The sequence below is a fragment of the Nothobranchius furzeri genome, chromosome 1 (assembly GCF_043380555.1).
Source record: "Nothobranchius furzeri strain GRZ-AD chromosome 1, NfurGRZ-RIMD1, whole genome shotgun sequence".
NCBI lineage: Eukaryota > Metazoa > Chordata > Actinopteri > Cyprinodontiformes > Nothobranchiidae > Nothobranchius > Nothobranchius furzeri.
The window spans coordinates 35,315,483-35,334,791 of record NC_091741.1 but is presented as its reverse complement, the minus strand read 5'-3'; the positions used below and the strand labels follow the sequence as shown (position 1 = coordinate 35,334,791).

General features: G+C 42.1%; 1 protein-coding gene across 4 annotated transcripts in view; it reads right to left on the bottom strand.

Moving 5' to 3' along the window:
• dgki (diacylglycerol kinase, iota) overlaps nucleotides 1-18,797 on the bottom strand; it is a 100,695-nt gene extending 81,898 nt beyond the window's left edge. For all 4 annotated transcript variants that reach the window (XM_070544025.1, XM_070544061.1, XM_070544071.1 and 1 more), the window contains exon 1: nucleotides 18,344-18,797. In XM_070544025.1, the coding sequence (XP_070400126.1) occupies nucleotides 18,344-18,576 (233 nt within the window). In that variant the 5' untranslated portion in view covers nucleotides 18,577-18,797. The remainder of the gene's footprint in view (nucleotides 1-18,343) is intronic.
• Between the last annotated feature and the right edge of the window lie 512 nt (nucleotides 18,798-19,309).

The window sequence follows — 19,309 nt, the reverse complement described above, 5'->3', positions numbered from 1 at the left end:
CCTCCATCTAAAAGGCTAGGTTATCCAGAGTCATCTCTGTAGTTATGCTGCTATAGGCTTAGACTGCTGGAGGACACACTGACCACTTTCCACACTCGACTGCTTTCTTCTACAATCTGCTCTTTAACTGTATTATTTCCTGCTATTTCAGCTGTTAACTTTATTTTCTCTCTAAGTGTTTTTCTCCCCAAAAGAAGCTACAACGATGTTCTGCTGAGCTGTGGTGGCCTCATGGAGGGGGCCATCGTCTAGCACACTGCTGCTAACCACTTAAACATTCTCCCTCTCCTGATAATAACTTTTTGCTTCCTTGACGTTGGATGTGCTACTACTAGTTTATCCGTTTAATTATAGATCCACTAGGATAAATACAATAAAGTTTATCTCTCACCTAATAGAATATTTACTAAGACATCACAATACAACTATAGACACACTACTGTGTGTGTGTGTGTGTGTGTGTGTGTGTGTGTGTGTGTGTGTGTGTGTGTGTGTGTGTGTGTGTGAGTGCGCTCTGTCTTCTCCATCCCCAGTGAGTCGTGGAGGATGGCTGCTTATACTGAGCCAGGATCCTCTGGAGGTTTCTTCCTGTTAAAAGGGAGTTTTCCTTTCCACTGTCGCTATATGCTTGCTTAGTATGAGGATTGCTGTAAAGACTCTGACACTAGTCAGTGACTCGATGCAACCTGCTGGGTTCCTTATATAGGAAACATTATTTATGATTAACTTAATGACCTGACCTGTACTGGAATGTTTATTATGTGAAGGCCCTTGAGACGACTCTTGTCGTGACTTGGTGCTTTATAAATAAACTTGAATTGAATTGAATTGAATTGAATCAGCTGTTTGGATGACGCAGCTGTTTCGTGCTCTGCAGATAGCTGCACTAAACTAGTCAGCGCAAACAGAGCCGATCTCATCCATCAGACCCTCTGGAACACCTTTAAAATATGATTATATCAGAGAATAAAGCTCAGAGAACAAAAGGCGTGAGTCTGAGTAAAACTGAAGGATCGGGGGGGAGAACTTGTGAGTTTCTTCTTCAGTGACTGGAAACTGAAGCTCATTTTTCAGTTTTTTTATCACCTTTCATCAGCAGACGATGTTTTTGCCGGTAACCATGTGTCTGATGGCTCATTAGTAAAACAGGTCAATAATAATTAGACAGGTTTTAGTGAAATTCTTTTAACTGATTAACTTTTAGAGTCAAACCAATTCAAGATGGCCGATTGTTATAACTCAAGTCAATTTTGTAGATAATGAGAAAAAAATAAGATTTTTTTTGGAGCGAGAATCACACCAGATCTTCTCTGTAGGGAGGCTAGGCCCTTACTTATTTTACAGCTTGTATTTTGTTTTCTAACAACTGTTTTCTAATTTAAAGACAGAACATATGAGAATTTGTCTGAACATATGCCACTTTTTCTCATGAAGATTACACATTTTATTTCCTATTCTCTTGTTAATGTTCCTTTTAAAAGGTAGTACTAATAGTAAAGCCTGGGGCACACCGGAGGCGGACGCGCTGCTCAGCGTCGCGCCCGAGATTTTGAGAAGTCAAAATCATGTACCGGGTCGGCCCGGGCCGGGTAGCGTAGGTTGTTTACATATCTGGGTGGCCTGGTATTTTTCCGGGCCAACCAAGGCTCATTCTCAGCCCTCTTCTCGAGGGGGTCTGCTTCAGGCCGACCAGGACCAACACACCCACTGCTGACAGCAAACTCACACCTTCCATTAGAGCAAGCCTCTGATTGGTGGGTAGAATCAGCCCACATGGGCTTAAGACAAGGATGTGTGGAATCAACCGGGCCAGTCTGGGGCCAACTGGGGCTACCCGGCCCGGGCCGACCCGGTACAGATGGGAATGGCCCATTTTTGTATCATGTTGGCACCATGAGTGAGGAGGTTGGTCAAAGGAATGACCACTCTGTGCCATTCCACTTTAATTAATACTGTGGTGGTTCACACTGGATGTTCTTGACTTGACTTTGGATGCTTCGCTGTCACTGGCTGGGTGAGCGAGTCATGTGCTGAGAGCAACTTATCTTGGTTAGTGTAGTACAAGTTTTTTGAGTTATATCAACTTATCAAGTTTGAGTTAAAAAACATTTAACATTTTGAGTATATTTTCCAAATAATATCTGTGGAAAAATGTTGAAAATTGGGAATGGCCCAAAAGTAACACCACATTTCCAGCACTGAATGAAGTAATAATAACTAAGAAAAACAATGCCCCACAATAAACATGAATAAACACCCCAAAATAGAACTAAATAACTACAAACATGACTACTGCGACGGTGGCACAGGAGTTAAGTGCTCGCCCCGTAATCGGAAGGTTGCTGGTTCGAGGCCCGCTCAGTCTGTCGCTGTCGTTGTGTCCTTGGGCAAGACACTTAACCCACGTTGCCTGCTGGTGGTGGTCGGAGGGACCGATGGCGCCAGTGCTCGGCAGCCTCGCCTCTGTCAGTGCGCCCCAGGGCAGCTGTGGCTACATCGTAGCCCATCCCCACCAGTGTGTGAATGTGTGTGTGAATGGGTGAATGACTGACTGTGTTGTGAAGCGCCTATCAAATACAGGCCATTTACCATTTTACCCACAATGCACCTCACCCATCACTTCTTTGTTGTGCCTGAAATCCACCAAAATTGCTTGTTTGTGCTTGTTTTCCAATAGATCCACAAATATTTTAAGAAATATATAAGTCTGTTTATCAGACACACTTTAAGTTGACATAAAGATGTAAAGAATAATACAGAAACATAAAATTATAAATTAATATTTTTAGTTCATATTAATCATTCAAGTTAAGTTGTCTTTAATGATTTATTTAAGTTATGCTCACTAAAAATATATATTTTTTTCAAATTAATTAAAAAGTTTGAGTTCTATGTACTTAAAACAAGGAAAAGATTGAACTAACTCAACACATTTGAGTTCTAAAAACTTTTTATTTATGAGTGTCACCTACTCAGTATATTTGATTATTTTCAACATTTGGGTTTACAGTGTGGTTAGTTGCAGCTTCGGTGGCTAGCAGGTAGTAACTCACTTACATATTTAATTAAACAAATATATACACTATTTTAAAAGTAAAAGGTTTTATAATAATAATATAACTTCATCTCCCGTGCCACGTGACCGCCTCGGAAGCCGCGGCCAAGTGATGCAAGTCTGTTCCATTTAACCGTTTTCTTTGACTAAGGAAGGACAGTGTCCTCGTAAGCAAGGCGCCTGTCCTTGCAAGACATTGCCTTGCAAGGACAGGCGCCTTGACATTGGGAAACACCCGCGGTAGAGTGGGCATTTACACCTTTTTTCTGATTGGTTATTTTTGAGCTGGCTAGTCTCGCCCCTCATGGGCCTCTGCCTGTGAGTAACCAGGCTAGTTCTGTGTAGAATTAAACAGAGGATGAGTCTGGCAGACTAGGCTACATATTTGCAGCTGTGGTTCGTTAAAGTCTGCAATGAAAGCAATTTTGTGACTTTGGTGCTTGAAGGGTTAAATCAATCTTTGGACGTATTCTCATGAATATTTAAGAGAATCCATTCAGAATTGGAAAATCGATTTTTTCAACACAGCCCTGGTCTGGAGCACAAAGTGCATGCCACTTGTTACACAATTAGCCAGGAGATCAGGAGTGAGCAGAGAAAAGGAGGCGCAGTGATGGAGTTGGTGTCACCTCAGCAGTCGGCTCCACAGGTTCATTATCGAGACAGATGGGCTTGTTGGAAGAGAGATGAGGTGTGACTTTCAGAGCAGAAATGCATACAAAGAAAACATGGCCGAGCATTCTTTCCCTCTCTGAGCCGCTGACTTATGATCTGTTTACTCATTTGATCTGACTCCACCTGTGAACTTCTATCCTCCACAAACTTTATTTTCGTGTGAATATGTCAATGTTGAAAATAAACAGACTAAAATAAAAAAAACACCCAAATAAGCCTTAGTAAAAATAATGCATGTGATGCAATAGAAACCCCAGAATCTGGTCAAATCTGGTTACTCCACATTTTGAGTTCACTTAGGTTCAACATCAACAACGAAACAGGACCAAACAAAAGGATTCAAAACACTAAATTACTGCTGTTTAATCCAGATGTGAAGTCATTAACATGGCAATCAAGCGCACCAACCAGAGCCAGCTTTATCAAACTGCTGATGAAGACGACTTCATCAAAGTTGTGCAGGCGCTTTTGGGAGCTTGCAGACAATCAGGTAACTAAATCCCAAACGGCCAGTCCCGGCTCCGACTCAGACAGCAGTGCAGCCAATCACAGAGCCAGCTGTCCATCCAAACAGACACATTTACACATGGTTGATGAGTAAATGTGGCCTGTTCTACACTATGGTCAGTTGAACAGTGGAGAAATTGACATTTTAGTCCAAATTGTTAAAGGGGCATTATGGAAGTCTGACAGCCAGAACATGTGTAGAAATAATAAATGTCTTCTTCATACGTTCTCCTGCAATGCCCTGGTCCTGTAGAATGAGCCCTGGCATTTTTACTGTGATCGCCTGTTTTTCTGTAAAATGACAGAAAAAGAGAGATGCTCGGGTCGAGCAGGCTGCTTCATGCGCGTTCACGCTCAGGCATCGCCCGTAGCATTTGCTATCCGTAGCTTTAGCAGCAGAGAGAGAGGCAGTGCCACTTTGTCGCTGTTCCTAACGCCTAGTGACAAAGCTAGCTACATTTCTGAGGACCCTTAGCTACTTTCTGTAGAACTTTCTTCTAGATATTTCCTGCAAATTAGCTACAAAATAGCCATTTTCACTCCGAACTGTTCTTTGGTTTGACGTTGTTTCAGCTGTCATCAAGGATATAAATGTTACAGATAGATTGAAACTCACTGGTGCTTTAGCTCACCTTGTAAGATGTCTGAATCTCATGCAGAAGACCTGGGTTTGATTCTGGATGTGAACATAGTTTATTTAGAGTTTCTTTTTTACATTAATGGTATAAGATGCCCAAATCTTTATTTGAGACTCGCCGAACGGCGTTTAATTCACAGATAAAAAAGATGTGGGTTCAACTTTCATTTTGGAACAATTTTTCAAGCAAGGGAAGGGAATGATCTGAGCATGCAGGAGGACTGACCCATCATAAACCTTTGTCGCTGTGCTGAAGAGAAAGCTACAGAACCACATTATTTAATTAATTAGCTGCGTGTTCTCCTGTCCTCTGTCCTCCGGGACACACACACACACACACACACACACACACACACACACACACACACACACACACACACACACACACACACACACACAAGGGACTGTCTCAGCTGTTATTTTCGTTAAGGGGTGTGCACGTACAGCATGTGCGCCTCGTGCACGAGCCTGCTATTGAAGCTGCCGTTACGCTTTTGGCCTGAGGGGGCAATCGCGAGCATAAAAATTCAAAACTCCGTAAAGTCCCTTTAAAAGGGGCTGAAAATAGAATCAATAAAATTTTAATAAGGTTCTTCTTCTTAATTGCATCCGAATTTAGTGAAAAAGACAATACTATGAAAATAATGCCTTTATTTCTACTTATTCTGTTTGTTTCATGTTAATTTTAATAGAAGTAGCAGTTTAGACTGAAGGATGCACATTATTTCACACGACTTTCATTCTGCTGGGCTGTGAACATTTTACAACCTGTTCTGGGCCTGTGGAGCTTTCCTCTGCATCTGAGGAATGCAAACAAACGCCTACTGTAGCGAAAGTGTCAGGGAACAGCGAACAAGCAATCTGTTCCTTTTATTCTCATTTATATAAGTGTATTCATTTCTACTAAAGCACATAGTTGGACTGCTAGCTCGTCCGACCTACTGTTGCTTGTTTTATTTTATTTATTTATGATGTTTTCTAGTATGAAGTCCATACTTCAACAGGCTGTTTCATGTTGAGACATATTTCACCACAATCTGACACATGCCTGTTGGGGAAAGGAAGTCATTTACTGATCTTTCAAAACAAGGTTTCTTTCTAACCAGGTTCCTCTTTTTGCCTCTGAAACCCAAAAGAGTCACTTCTCTTTTCTCTTTCCTTTTGGCTTTTGCCCTCTTTTTTTAACCCCATTTCCAAGCAGAAAAAGCCTCTTACAGCCAGCCAGACGACTAATAAGGAGCGGCTCATGCTAGCCAATCCCTCTTAATGCCTCAGCACACTGTATTATGGGTAAAATACCCCAACACTGACAGACTCACTCACGCTCTCCTGAAAACACTCCTCACAAGGCCAGGGAAGGAGAGAGAAAGTAGTCGGAAAGGCAACGGCTCCAAAAAAAGACATCATCAGTCTTTTTTCCTTCTGAGCAGAAAATGATGGATATGCATAAGTGAGCACAAACGCACCATCGGCCAACTGGAACAGGGTTGTTCACGGAGGGGGGGTGGAGGGGGGGGGTATACTAATGCCCCCGTCTGGCTACAGCAAATGTGCTCAGGATCAAAAATGTAAAAAAGATGAGAGGGTCGGTGTGCATCAGTGTAACACTTCTCACCACAACTCTCAAACACCGGCGCATTATTCAAGACCCGATTCAGCGTGCACGTTTCCAAATAGAAAACTACAACAGAGAACGTGTGAATCCGACATCTTGAGTTCTGGAAAACTGCAGAGTCACTGTTCCCCACGTTCAATGATTATCCGGTAAGCAGCGAGTGACAGGACGGACATCAGCAGAATCAGCTGGAAATGAAATTCTGCATTAAGGTGTGGAATTAAATCGGCAGCCGTTAGAGAACGAGGTTTCAAAAGAACAAACGAGAGCCTCAATCTTCATTTAAACAGAGAAACAAAAGTCCGACCTGAATGCTTTGAAACTGTTCCTATGGTGACCGACACCTACATTTGTGTTAGAGTTGTGTGCGTACTAAATGTGTCTTATAATGCTAAACATTGGAGCATCACATGAAAGGAGGATCATTAGCTAAACGAGCATCGATACGAGGAAAGGACATCAAACCGTGGTGCTGACGGATTTCATCTGAATGTTCTCACACTGAAACGGAGCTCACAAGACATCACCACTGAAGTGTTCGCACAGTCAGACCTTAAAACGGCAACTGACTGGAGTCATAAAGAGAAAAACATCTTTTCCAAGAGATGTGCAGATCTGTAACACAGGGTATCTGCAGGTTTAAGGAAGCCAAATTTAAGACTTTTTAAGACCTTTTTTAAAGCCACTTTGACCAAATTTAAGCTATTTTAAAAATTACATTTAAGCTATAATTTCCAGCTATTGCCTGGAACCGGTGCTAACCACGTCACGAACGTGGGATTAGCCATCCAGTTACCATTAAACTTGCACTTCCCCATGGCGCACGCTTCCACTAGCTCAACCAGCTAATGTGCTCATCTAAAAATAGCCCCCTTTCACAACCAACTGAACGTGTACGGTTCCGCTTACGCCAACATCGTACACCAAAAATGCTGAACACCAACTAGAAATTCACGAAAATCTTATAGGAATAAAAGAATCTTGTTTATTGGGTCTTTGGTCATTTAAGACCTTTGGAAACTGTATTTAAGGATTATTTGTCATTTTTAAGGATTTTTAGGACCTTAAATTTGGAAAAGCTAATTTAAGACTTTTTAAGGACCCGCGGATACCCTGGTAACAACAAACAACCTTTTCTGTCGTTTATTTGACACCGTTACAAGCATCCTCGAGTCTGAACACTGCTCCGCCTCCTCCTTCTTGTAAAAGGAACACAAACATTAATACGAATGCACGTCTGTTTACCCACTCTGACGATGAGAGATGAAAACGAAATTTGTGTCAGCAATGCTTGTGTTTTATCAACAATTTGGAGTTCTGATCATATGTTCAAAAATTCACGGGAGTCTTTAAGCTGACTAGAACTCAGACTGCATCCTAAACCAGCTCACGCCCATCAGACAGCAGGTACTGCAGCAGGTGTTTTCAGGTGGGAGCTCGCCTGCTTTATTGATTTGTTTTGCCTTTTCATTTTTCCATCAGAGATAAGAACTGTGTGCATAGATGACGAGATGCTGCTGCTGAGCGCACCATAAAGTTTGTTACAATAAAAACGGCGACCTGAACGAGGCACAAGACTAAACGTTGGCAGGCCGCCGTCGCCGTCGTGCTTTGTTGACCCTTACCGAGCGTTCGATCCAGTTTAAGGCCTTTTAGTGCCACAACAACAAGTCTCATCATGTAGAAACTGTCATTGTAAAGTTTCTATTACTCCTGCTACTAGACTCCAGACGGAGGTGACAGGCGGCCGACAGCCACAACACGGTGCGTGGTGGAAAACTGAAAACTAACTCAAAAAGTGCCGACTTTGTTGTTTTTCAGACACAACAGACGTGACGCGGGATCGTGACGATACGTTTAGACTCCTAACAAACTAAACCTCACCTCGTGTTGTGAGATAAAAACACGTTTTATTGCTCTTTATATCTAAACTACCTCGGTCCTGAACTGTGCTGCACGCTGCGCTCTGGCGAGTATTTCTTTGCCCTTTCAGATTTAATTTCCCGGGAGAACGCCGCGGTTATTGTGCTGCCCTGTGGCGGGCTGCTGTTACACAATTACTGTAAGTAGAGAGACACATTACAGATGTTTCTTCTGGCCGTTTCTATTCTTCTGCTCCAGATCGTCGTCACCTCTCAGACCTGCGAGCTAAAAAGATGTAGCCACGAGCTGCGCCACAAATCAGTCGCCTCTTCTGCACGGTTTCAATGTTCGGCATCGGAGCTCGGCTTGAAACTCTGATTGTTCTAAATATACCCGAGTTCTTTTTAAGCACCTTCTTTCTCGTTGTTTCCTGCAAGTCATGAATCTTGTTTTATTTTTAGAACGCTCCAGAGTAATAAAGCAAGTGCGACTACCAACCAGCCCTTATTCACTCCTTTCACACATTTTCCATATTATATCCTTTAAATAATGACTCTCCTTTGACTTTATATCTAAAATGCAAGCTGCCCCCTCCTCTCTGGTCATCTCTTTGTAATCTCTTTATTCTCCTGCTCGGCTCAGTGTTCTGCCCTAATTGAAAGCTGAATGGAGTTGTGGATTCTGGCAGCATCAGAAGATGAAAGGCCTTTGATCACTGTTTACCCCTGCAGGTGGTACGCAGCAGCAGCAGCAGCAGATACATTCAAATCTCCACGCTTCTTGTTTTTCATGTGTCATTTCGGTCTTTCTTCCTCTGGCGACGCGTCTCGCTGCCTCTAAGCAGACATGAAACCAGAGAACGCTGAACTGCGGACATACTAATTGTGATCTTTTGTTTGTGAATTGAGCTGCAAGTAATGGAAGGATAACGTGACTAAATCATGTTGTGTGGCAGTTTGTTTCTGCAACACTTCCACGAGAAGGCCGAGAAAACAATCTGACCCCTTGAGAGGAAACAAAGCAATCGATGCTTTGTGGTTTCCCTGTTGGGCAAACAGGTCGTGTTGCTGCGTTTGCCAGTTGACAGCATTTGTTTCCACGTCTAGATTCTACTCAGCTGATACGTGCTGAACGGTTTAGGACAAGAACATTTAGGATTTGCACCTGATTTTAATAATTAAGGATAAATCTCAAACCAACACGGTGAACAGGAGCCCTGATGGCATCTGTGGAATAAAACCAGGGATGGCCCGTTCCGATGTTGATATCGGAAGTTATTCGATATCGGCCCAAAAACTGTGTATCGGATTATATCGGACGGCATCAAAGATCTCCGATATAAGCAGTCAGTTAACTCATTCATTGCCAGCCGTTTCCTGATCGCTAACGGCCTTCTCTGCCAGCGTTTCTCACCGTTTCTACTGTTTTTTTAAGAGTCACAGAACGTTGCGCGCTAGGATGATGTTGATGCCAAAACAACCAAAACAAAGAGGAGACTCACCTCTTACATCAGGAAGAAGCCGCGTGTTTTGAGCGTTTTCCATTCTTTCATAATCCGTTGTTGAACTGTGATCGGCAGACACTTTTCCGGTTCGCGCCTCACTTTTTTTACAGGAACGGCCCAAAATGTTCTCCAAACACATGGATGGTCTGCTTCCTGATCACGTGATCTGTGACGTATGCGGATGAAGATCGGCTTCAGGGCTGAGATGTTTGTTCTCTCAGCGCGGGGGCTCGTTCCGATGCCCACACATTAAAAAAATGCAAATGACGACTTTAGTCGTCATTGGCAGTGAATGAGTTAAGGTTTACATTTTTGCAACCAATGGTTAAGAAAAAAATTGTCTTTTTTTTCATACTTACTGTTATTGGCTCTTGTTCTCTGACTGAGTAATATCACTAGATCAAGCCTTTCATGCATTCCACACTATGAAATAGGTAAAGTGTGTATGATTTGTTCTGACATCGTATCAGATCGGTATCGGCCGGTATTGTAGGCTGCCATATCGGTACGTATCGGAAGTGAAAACGTTGTATCGGGACATCTCTAAATAAAACACAACACTACGTCCCAACTCCAAATACAATCTATTTGGTCAAACACAAACAAACCTACAGTTATTCTGAATGAATGCATGTTTATAACCGCTTGAATGCTTTTGGTTTGAGTTAACGGATTCATTAGCGATGACGATCAGACCGTATCATCTGGTGATGTGTTAACAAAGCCAAAGATCCTAGAGACAAACACACAACATGCAAAAATAATTCCAGTGGCTGTTTGAACTCCTAGCATGAAGGCAGCAGGAGGTGTGAGAACAGTAAAAAAACAGGATTGGTTCAAATCAAGGTTTCCTTCCTCCTCTTTGCTCTTCATCTGTGTGAACGTCTGTCTGGCCATGCTAAAAACAAAAACCGCTTCATTCAACACAGTCGTTCAGATGACATGTGATGGACAACCTCCCTATAAAAAGTGGAACTATATTAGTAATTTAAAATACGACCAGTGTAAATCAACTGATAAAAAGGTGCATTTGTCTGATTAAAGATTTTACTGCGTTACTTCAACCCGTTGATGACGCATGAAAGATGTACCCTGTGGTAACTCAAGAGAAACTCTGTGGTAGTTCTTATAACAAACTGGGGTGGTTGCTCGTTGGTAAGAGCAGCATCTTTGAATTTTTCCACTGACAGCTTAGATACTCTTCATTCATTTGTTCTTTGTCCTCAAAACAAAACTGCAATGAGCAACAAATCTTTCTAAATGCATCATGGTAACCGGCGTGTATTTGCGTACCGCCTTCTAGAGTCCACCAACCCCCCAAAGTGCTTCACAACACATCCTAATTGAGTCCCATTCTGTCCCGCTCTGAACTTGAGACAGTTCTCCACACCTTCATCTCCTCACGCTTAGACTACTGTAACTCTCTTTTCACGTGTCTGAGCAGAACCTCCCTGAACCGTCTACAGGTGGTTGAGAACGCCTGTGCTCGGCTTCTGACCAAGTCCTCCAAACACACCCACATCACCCCGCTTCTCCTCCAGCTTCACTGGCTGCCAGTCAACTTCAGGGTTCATTTCAAGATCCTGGTTCTGGTCTATAGGGCCTTACATGGACAAGCACCATCTTACATTGGTGATCTTCTTAGTCCCTACACCCCCAGCAGGTCCCTGAGGTCCAGTGACCAAAGCCTACTGGTTGTGCAGCACCAGGCTAAAGGTCAAAGGTGACAGATCATCTGCTGCTGTGGCCCCCAGACTCTGGACCTCTCTCCCCCTGAGCCTGAGATCAGTGGACTCAGTGGTCTCCTTTAAAAAGCAGCTGAAGACTCACTTGTTCAAGCTGGCTTTTGTATGACCTTCTTCACCTCTCTCTCTTTATTCTGCTCTCCCCACCTATTCCACCTTCCTCAGGATCCACTGATTTCCCTCTTTCCTGTTCACTTTCTCTCTTTCTTAACATTTTTAATCACAATTGTCTATTTTTGCTCATTTTAAATATATTTTTAACCATTTTCTAAATGCTTTTTTACATTTTTTGTTTTTGTGAAGCGCCTCGTGATTTTTATCTTGAGAGGCGCTGTAAAAATGATATTTTCTTCTTCTTCTAATAGCTCTTATTTTCATATATTTGTACACATTCTTGTGACAAAAGTGTTATGTTACATTCTCACTTCTTACTGTGGTAGTTCTTATATAGTGAATTTTATTTTAATGTATCAGAGTTTTTGCATTTTACAGACATTGTTTTTGATTTGTTGCTTTGCAATGCAAATAAAACATAACTCAATTTTACATCAGTAATACATCATTTGTTGGGATGCACCAAAGTTGATACCAGCATCTGGTTTCTGTCTGATGCAATCTGTGTGTACTCGTACTACTAAGTGCTCCAATGAAAAGAGGAAGAAGAGGCAGCTGATGTACGGCACATCAAGCACTAAAAACATCTAAACAACAAACTACTTTGACTTCAAGATGTTTTTTTTTTCCAATGCAGGAATAAATAATAATAATAAATATTGTTTCCTCACTTTGGCAAAAACATCCCAGAAGTACCTTTCAGCTTAGTGAGTTAACCAGAGACTTTGTAGCTCAGGTATAACCGCCCCTCACCTAGCCGACTTAGCCCTCACAGACCAACTTTACAGATAATATAACAGAATTTCAGTTACTCAGCCACAACTTTTTTGATTTGTACAATTATATATTTAGTTTACATTGAGATCAGAGGCGTGGGTGTTTTTTAAAGGGTGTGGTTCTACACTAGTACAACACAATAACAGAGTATTTCTAGACTAGTAAAACATACTTAAAGTGTATTTATTAGGGATGTTCTGATACAACTTTTTCACTTCCGACACAATTCCGATATTGCAGCCTTCACTGTTGACCGACATCAATCTGATACGATATCAGCACAAATCATACCTACTTTTACCTGTACATAGTGTGGAATGTATGCAAGGCTTGATCAAGTGATATTACTCAATCGGAGAACAAGAGCCAAGTATGAAAAAAATGACAATTTTTTTAACCATTGGTTGCAAAAATGTGAATCTTAACAGACTGCTTATATCAGAGATTTTTGATGCAGTCCAATATAATCTGATAGTGTTTTTGGGTCGATATCGAATTACTTTTAATATCGATATCAGAACGGGACACTCCTAGTATTTATGTTTAACTCGTTCACTGCCATTGCCGACTAAAGTCGTCATTTGCATGTTTTACTGTGTGGGCGTCGGACGAGCCCCCGCACCGTGGGAACAAACATCTCAGCTCTAAAGCCGATCTTCATCCGCGTACGTCACACGTCACGTGATCAGGAAGCAGAACATCCGTGTGTTAGGAGATCGTTTTGGGCCGCTCTGTAAAAAAAAGCGAGGCGCGAACCGGAAAAGCGTCTGCCGATCACAATTCAACAACGGATTATGAAAGAACGGATAATGCTCGAAATGCGCGGATTCTTCCTGATGTAAGAAGTAAGTCTCCGCTTTGTTTTGGTTGTTTTGGCGTCGACATCATCCTCGCGCGAAACTGTCTTAAAAAAACAGTAAAAACGGTGAAAAACGCTGGCAGAGAATGAGTTAACGTGCCTAATGAAGACAAATTATTTATAGGTTCATTTCAAGGAGTGTAAAGTTTAGTACTCATATCTGTACTTACATCAGCAAGTACTCAGATATAAGTACTTGTACTTGGTTTGAAAGTGTGGTATCAGTATGTTCCTACTGATTTCTGTGACTCGTGTTCCAGAGAGGCTGAGAATCCTAGACGGTTCGTGTAAAAACACACAAGTGTTTCTTTGCGGGTTTGGGTCAGCGGTGATTTCCTCTGCAGCCCTGAACACAACACAGCCCCTTCAGCGGGAATCTATAAAAGTTTATTAGAATTTATGAGCTTTAATAACAAAAGTGATGACTCGCCGTCGGAGATAAACAGGAAGCGTTTGGAAAAACAAGTCATTCACTTACCAGCTGAGTGTCAAGCTGACCAGCTGATTGAAGTTATGCCCTACAAACATGAGCTGACTAATTTGCTGCCATGACACACAAAAAGTAACGGTATCTGAGAGAGGATGGGCCGCCGTGCTGCCAGCAGGATGAGACGTCCAAGGATAGATAAAAGGAAGGACACACTTCGTGAGTTCTGAGAACACACACACGATAAAAGTGTGACACATACTGGCAAGAAACGGTGTCGGTGCAGGATCGGCTCGGGGTCCTTCGACTGCCGATGACGTCCAAGTGGTTGATTGGCTGAACAAGAAGCTTATGGAAGTGACGTTATCACGTTATGATTTTGATTGGTCAGAACAAATTTGCGGTCGTAGTCTTAGCGGTTGTAGTCCTGTAGTCCAAAAATCAACACTTATCGGAGAAAATATGTTAGAATTTCTAAAAGAAATGTAAAATATAAGCAAATGATAAACGGTGACCCTCAAAAACTCTTGATGTTGATGAAACGGGGCAAAATAAAATATAAGAACTTTACTGAAAGACACCAAGCAATATTTTGAGTCAAAGAATGTATTTAGATACCAACTAAGGAAATATACAGACGAACTCCACATTAATACAAACAGACGTGGCTTCACATATAAGAACTGTTCTATTGTTTGTCAGTCCCATGTTGGTTTTATGCAGTTTCACATTGTTTACTAAACAAAGATAATATGGTGTTTTATTAACAAATTACAATTATAAAGAAAACAAAACTGCTGATGTCTTTCCAAACCGTGTGTGTGAAAGCCGAGTAGATTTGCAGTCATGTGACGTCATCGGCAGTCGAAGGACCCCGAGCCGATCCTGCACCGACACCGGTGCACGTGCCTTGTGCTGCCATAAGCACCTCATACCACAAAATCACACACACACACACACACACACACACACACACGACTGCCTTTGATGTTCAACGTCATCATTTCTGAGCTCTTCCTCATGGCCACATATGGTATTTCACTTGCTGGCCTTCGCCACTTCTCCACTAACTCCATTTTCCCTGCATGGATGCTTCTACGGAGGGGGGCTCACAGATTATCCGTAGCCAAATAAAACACGATCAGATGTTCAAACAGCTCATCGTGTGGCATCTTACCCACCAGCACCAGGCGGAGATTTTTTTATTGTACTCCTGCATGTTCCCAAGGATTAAACTAATATTATAGTCGTCAAATTACATGAAATCCAAATTAAACATACAAATGTTATAACAGTTGCTTTTGCTAGTTTCAGTAAATCTAATATTAGTTTGCAGTAACACTTTGGACTTTCTAGATATGTGACAAGTTATTTCATGGTCTGGACTGAGTGGAGGAACTAACAAACGGTCTCAGCTGTGACGTGAACCAAATGTTCTCCGTCCAAATGAAATTAATCCAACTAGGGAATCCACTGAAGCCGCTGACTGAACTCAGACACAGGGAAGAGCCTGGAAATAGAGCACGAGGTGACAAAGGTGGGACATTTATCACAGCTCGCTGAATAAATGCTTCACTACATTTTATCTTATTATCTTGTTGTCCTAACGACATTTACCATTAGAATAAATAATCACATACATACAAGAGTATCAGAGTGATGTAAATAATATATACCATTTTAGTTTGATTTTGTGGTTTAGAAAAATCAAAAGGAGCCTTGTTATGAGCTAACAAGATATCTAAGATAAGTACACAGACCAGAAGAAAGAACTCGTGCTTTACTAGCTTGTACCCAATAAAAGAACTAAAAAAGGCTAATTGTTATTATTACTTTAAAGGGACATTATGGAAGTGTGACAGCCAAAACATGTATAGAAATAATAAATGTCTTCTTCATACATTCTCCTGCAATGCCCTGGTCCTGTAGAATGAGCCCTGGCATTTTTACTGTGATTGCCTGTTTTTCTGTAAAATCACAGAAAAAGAGAGATGCTCGGGTCGAGCAGGCTGCTTCATGCGCGTTCACGCTCAGGCATAGCCCGTAGCATTTGCTATCCGTAGCTTTAGCAGCAGAGAGAGAGGCAGTGCCACTTTGTCGCTGTTCCTAACGCCTAGTGACAAAGCTAGCTACATTTCTGAGGACCCTTAGCTACTTTCTGTAGAACTTTCTTCTAGATATTTCCTGCTAATTAGCAACAAAATAGCCGTTTTCACTCCGAACCGTTCTTTGTTTCAGCTGTCATCAAGGATATAAATGTTACAGATACAAAGGATGTCACTGGTGTGTAGCCCACCTAGTAAGATGTCTGACTCTCATGTAGAAGACCTGGGTTTGATTCTGGATGTGAACATAGTTTATTTAGAGTTTCTTTTTTACATTAATGGTATATTTTTTACAGTAAGATGCCCAAATTTTTATTTGAGACTCGCCTAACGGCATTGAATTCACAGATAAAAAAGATGTGGGTTCAACTTTCATTTTGGAACAATTTTTCAAGCAAGGGAAGGGAATGATCTGAGCATGCAGGAGGACTGACCCATCATAAACCTTTGTCGCTGTGCTGAAGAGAAAGCTACAGAACCACATTATTTAATTAATTAGCTGCACGTTCTCCTGTCCTCTGTCCTCCGGGCCACGCACACACACACACACACACACACACACACACACACACACACACACACACACACACACACACACACACACACACACACACACACACACACAACTGTCTCAGCTGTTATTTTCGTTAAGAAGTGTGCACGTACAGCATGCGCGCCTCGTGCACGAGCCTACTATTGAAGCTGCCGTTACGCTTTTGGCCTGAGGGGGCAGTCGCGAGCATAAAAATTCAAAAGTCCGTCCCTTTAAGGAAGCGCAACATCATTGAATGCACATTTGTGGTTGCAGTGCACAGTAAACTGTTAAAGATGTAAAACGGTGAACGTTCAGATGTTTTTGATTACCAAGACTAGAATTATTCTGAAAGGTTAGCTCCCAACTCGCACAGGAAACAGTTTTCCCTATGAACTACACCTGACCAGCTGTGGCACTCCCTGATTTCCTCAAAAACTAACTTTTGAATAGAAGTGGGGGGTAAACAACCAGAGGAAAACAGCTCTGATGACGAAAATACAATAGCATGGGAAGCCTCTGGTGGGTAATGGGTTTGCGTTTTGAATAAATCTAACTCAAGTGGCAGTTTAAAAAGACCCCAGATGATCCCTGGGAAATGTTAAACACTGAAAAGAAAAATGCATCATCCTTCAGATAGATCATAAGGGAAATACAGTGCATCGTTCTATTTTAAAACACACTCCTTCTCCCACCATAGGCCAACTTTTAATCGTAACATTTCATTTTAGCATAAATTTTGCCTCCAACTGCAACTTGAACATGAAGCTATTGTATTTTTATCAAATGTCACTAAATTAGATCCTGATTTCTAAAGTCAGACATCTGCTTGGGTTTCAGCTTTTGATGAGTTAGATTTTATGGGATTAATAATGTTATTTGATTGCTTAGACCAATGACAGACAGACAGACAGACAGACAGATAGATAGATACTAGGGATGTAAGAAAATATCGATATGGCAATATATCGTGTTATTTTTTCTAGCAATATTATATCAATATTCAAAAGCCGTGTATCGGAAATATCGATATGGCAATATATCGTGATATTTTTTCCTGCGATTATTACATTGATATTCAAAAGCCGAGCATCTAATTTTTGAAAGAATTTACATGCAAACTTTTGTGTATTTTCTTTTCGTTTTGTACAATTCAATCGCCACCCGCTAGTTGGCAGCAGTGTGCAACGGGTTTTGTTTCCACCACTGAAATGTAAAACCCTCCATCCTGGTTCAGATACCTCATGTTAAACATGTTGCGTATCAGTTTGGACTGTTTAATGAACATTCTTACAATAAACTCAGTAAAAAAATTGCTTGTAACATCTGAATGAATGTATCGCAATATATCGTGATATGTATCGTATCGCCAGAATTTCAAAAATACACATCCCTGATAGATACTGTGTCTACAATCAGCAACAGCTGCCAGTCACAATGGGGTGTCAGGCTGCTGCTGGTATTCACACACACACACACACACACACACACACACACACACACACAGCTCACGAATCAATACCGTTTCTCTCCCTCCCCTTCACAACAACAACAACAACAACAACAACAAGGCTACATGCAGGAACACTCGGGTCCTGAGATCGTCCCGTTGCTCGGTGTGGATTTAATATTCGTGGCAGCAGAGAGAGAACAGCATCACATCCTGGCCTGTCTGAACAAGTCTCCACTGCTCAGTGTGAGGATTTCAACTAACTACACAGCCTGGGCCGTGCAACTGCTAATGTCCATCATGTGTTTTTGCCAAACGGGTCCCGGGATTAAATATTCCAAGTAAACAAAGGGAATTACACACAGATTCCGGGTAATATCCAGAGAAATATAGAAACTACGTATAACGAGAGTAGATCCCGGGAGCCCATCCTGCTCTGATCGGCACTGTCCCCGCATCCTCCCAGCTGTCCACTCACCGATACGAGGTCTGCTTCCTGAACGCCAGTCCCCTTAATTTCTCCTCCAGGGACTCCTGCTCCATGTCGGGTAAGCTGCTGAACGTGTCGCTGCAACCCATGGCTGCCTCTTCCGAGCCCGCTCCGGACTCCGAGTCGCCCCCGTCAGCTCCGAGAGAGGCCGGGCGGATGCCGAAGCCCCCCGCCGCCGCCGCCGCCCCCGGGCTAGTGCGGTCCGTTGCTTGGGGGTCCATGCTGGTCGGTCCTCGCAGTCTCGCCCCGCGCTGGACCCCCGCCTCTCTCTCTGCCCCGGCTCGTGATGGGACACGGATGCCGGTGGTGTTCGGATGACAAGAACCGAACCGTCTACGCGACGTCTACGTTTTGCTGCTGGACTGTTCGGCTCGCTCTGTGGCGGCTGAACGCTTATATACGCCGCAGCAACGTACAGCGGCACGCGCAGAACAGCTCTCACGCGCTCCTGGACCAAGTGGCAGCTGCGTACGTCAAGTTAAAAACGTAAAACAGGAAATGATGCTTTGTACTTTCAGAATAAAATACAGGCTTTGTGAATTTATTTGCCGACCTGATGAACCAGAATTTCTCCATGGCAAAAAGTCTATTTTAATACTACTTTTAACAAACATATTAGTACATTGGATTTTATTATTATTTGAGGGAGTTCAAAATAATCTCGGGATAGCTCTTGTGCTAGCAATTCACAGTTCACAAACGGAGATTTTATATTAAATAAACAATACTTAATACATTTGATTTATGTTATAAAATGGGTGGACTTTATTTAACTGGAATGAAGTAAACAAACTTTTAAAATATATTAAATAGATAATAAATTACTGAATTTTGACTTTGTGTCAAAATATCTGTGTGCACATTTCTTTAATATAGTTTCCCCTTAATTGTTATGAGAGAAAATATCTCAGAAGACTTATTTTGTTGCACATTTTAGCTTTTAAATATAAATGT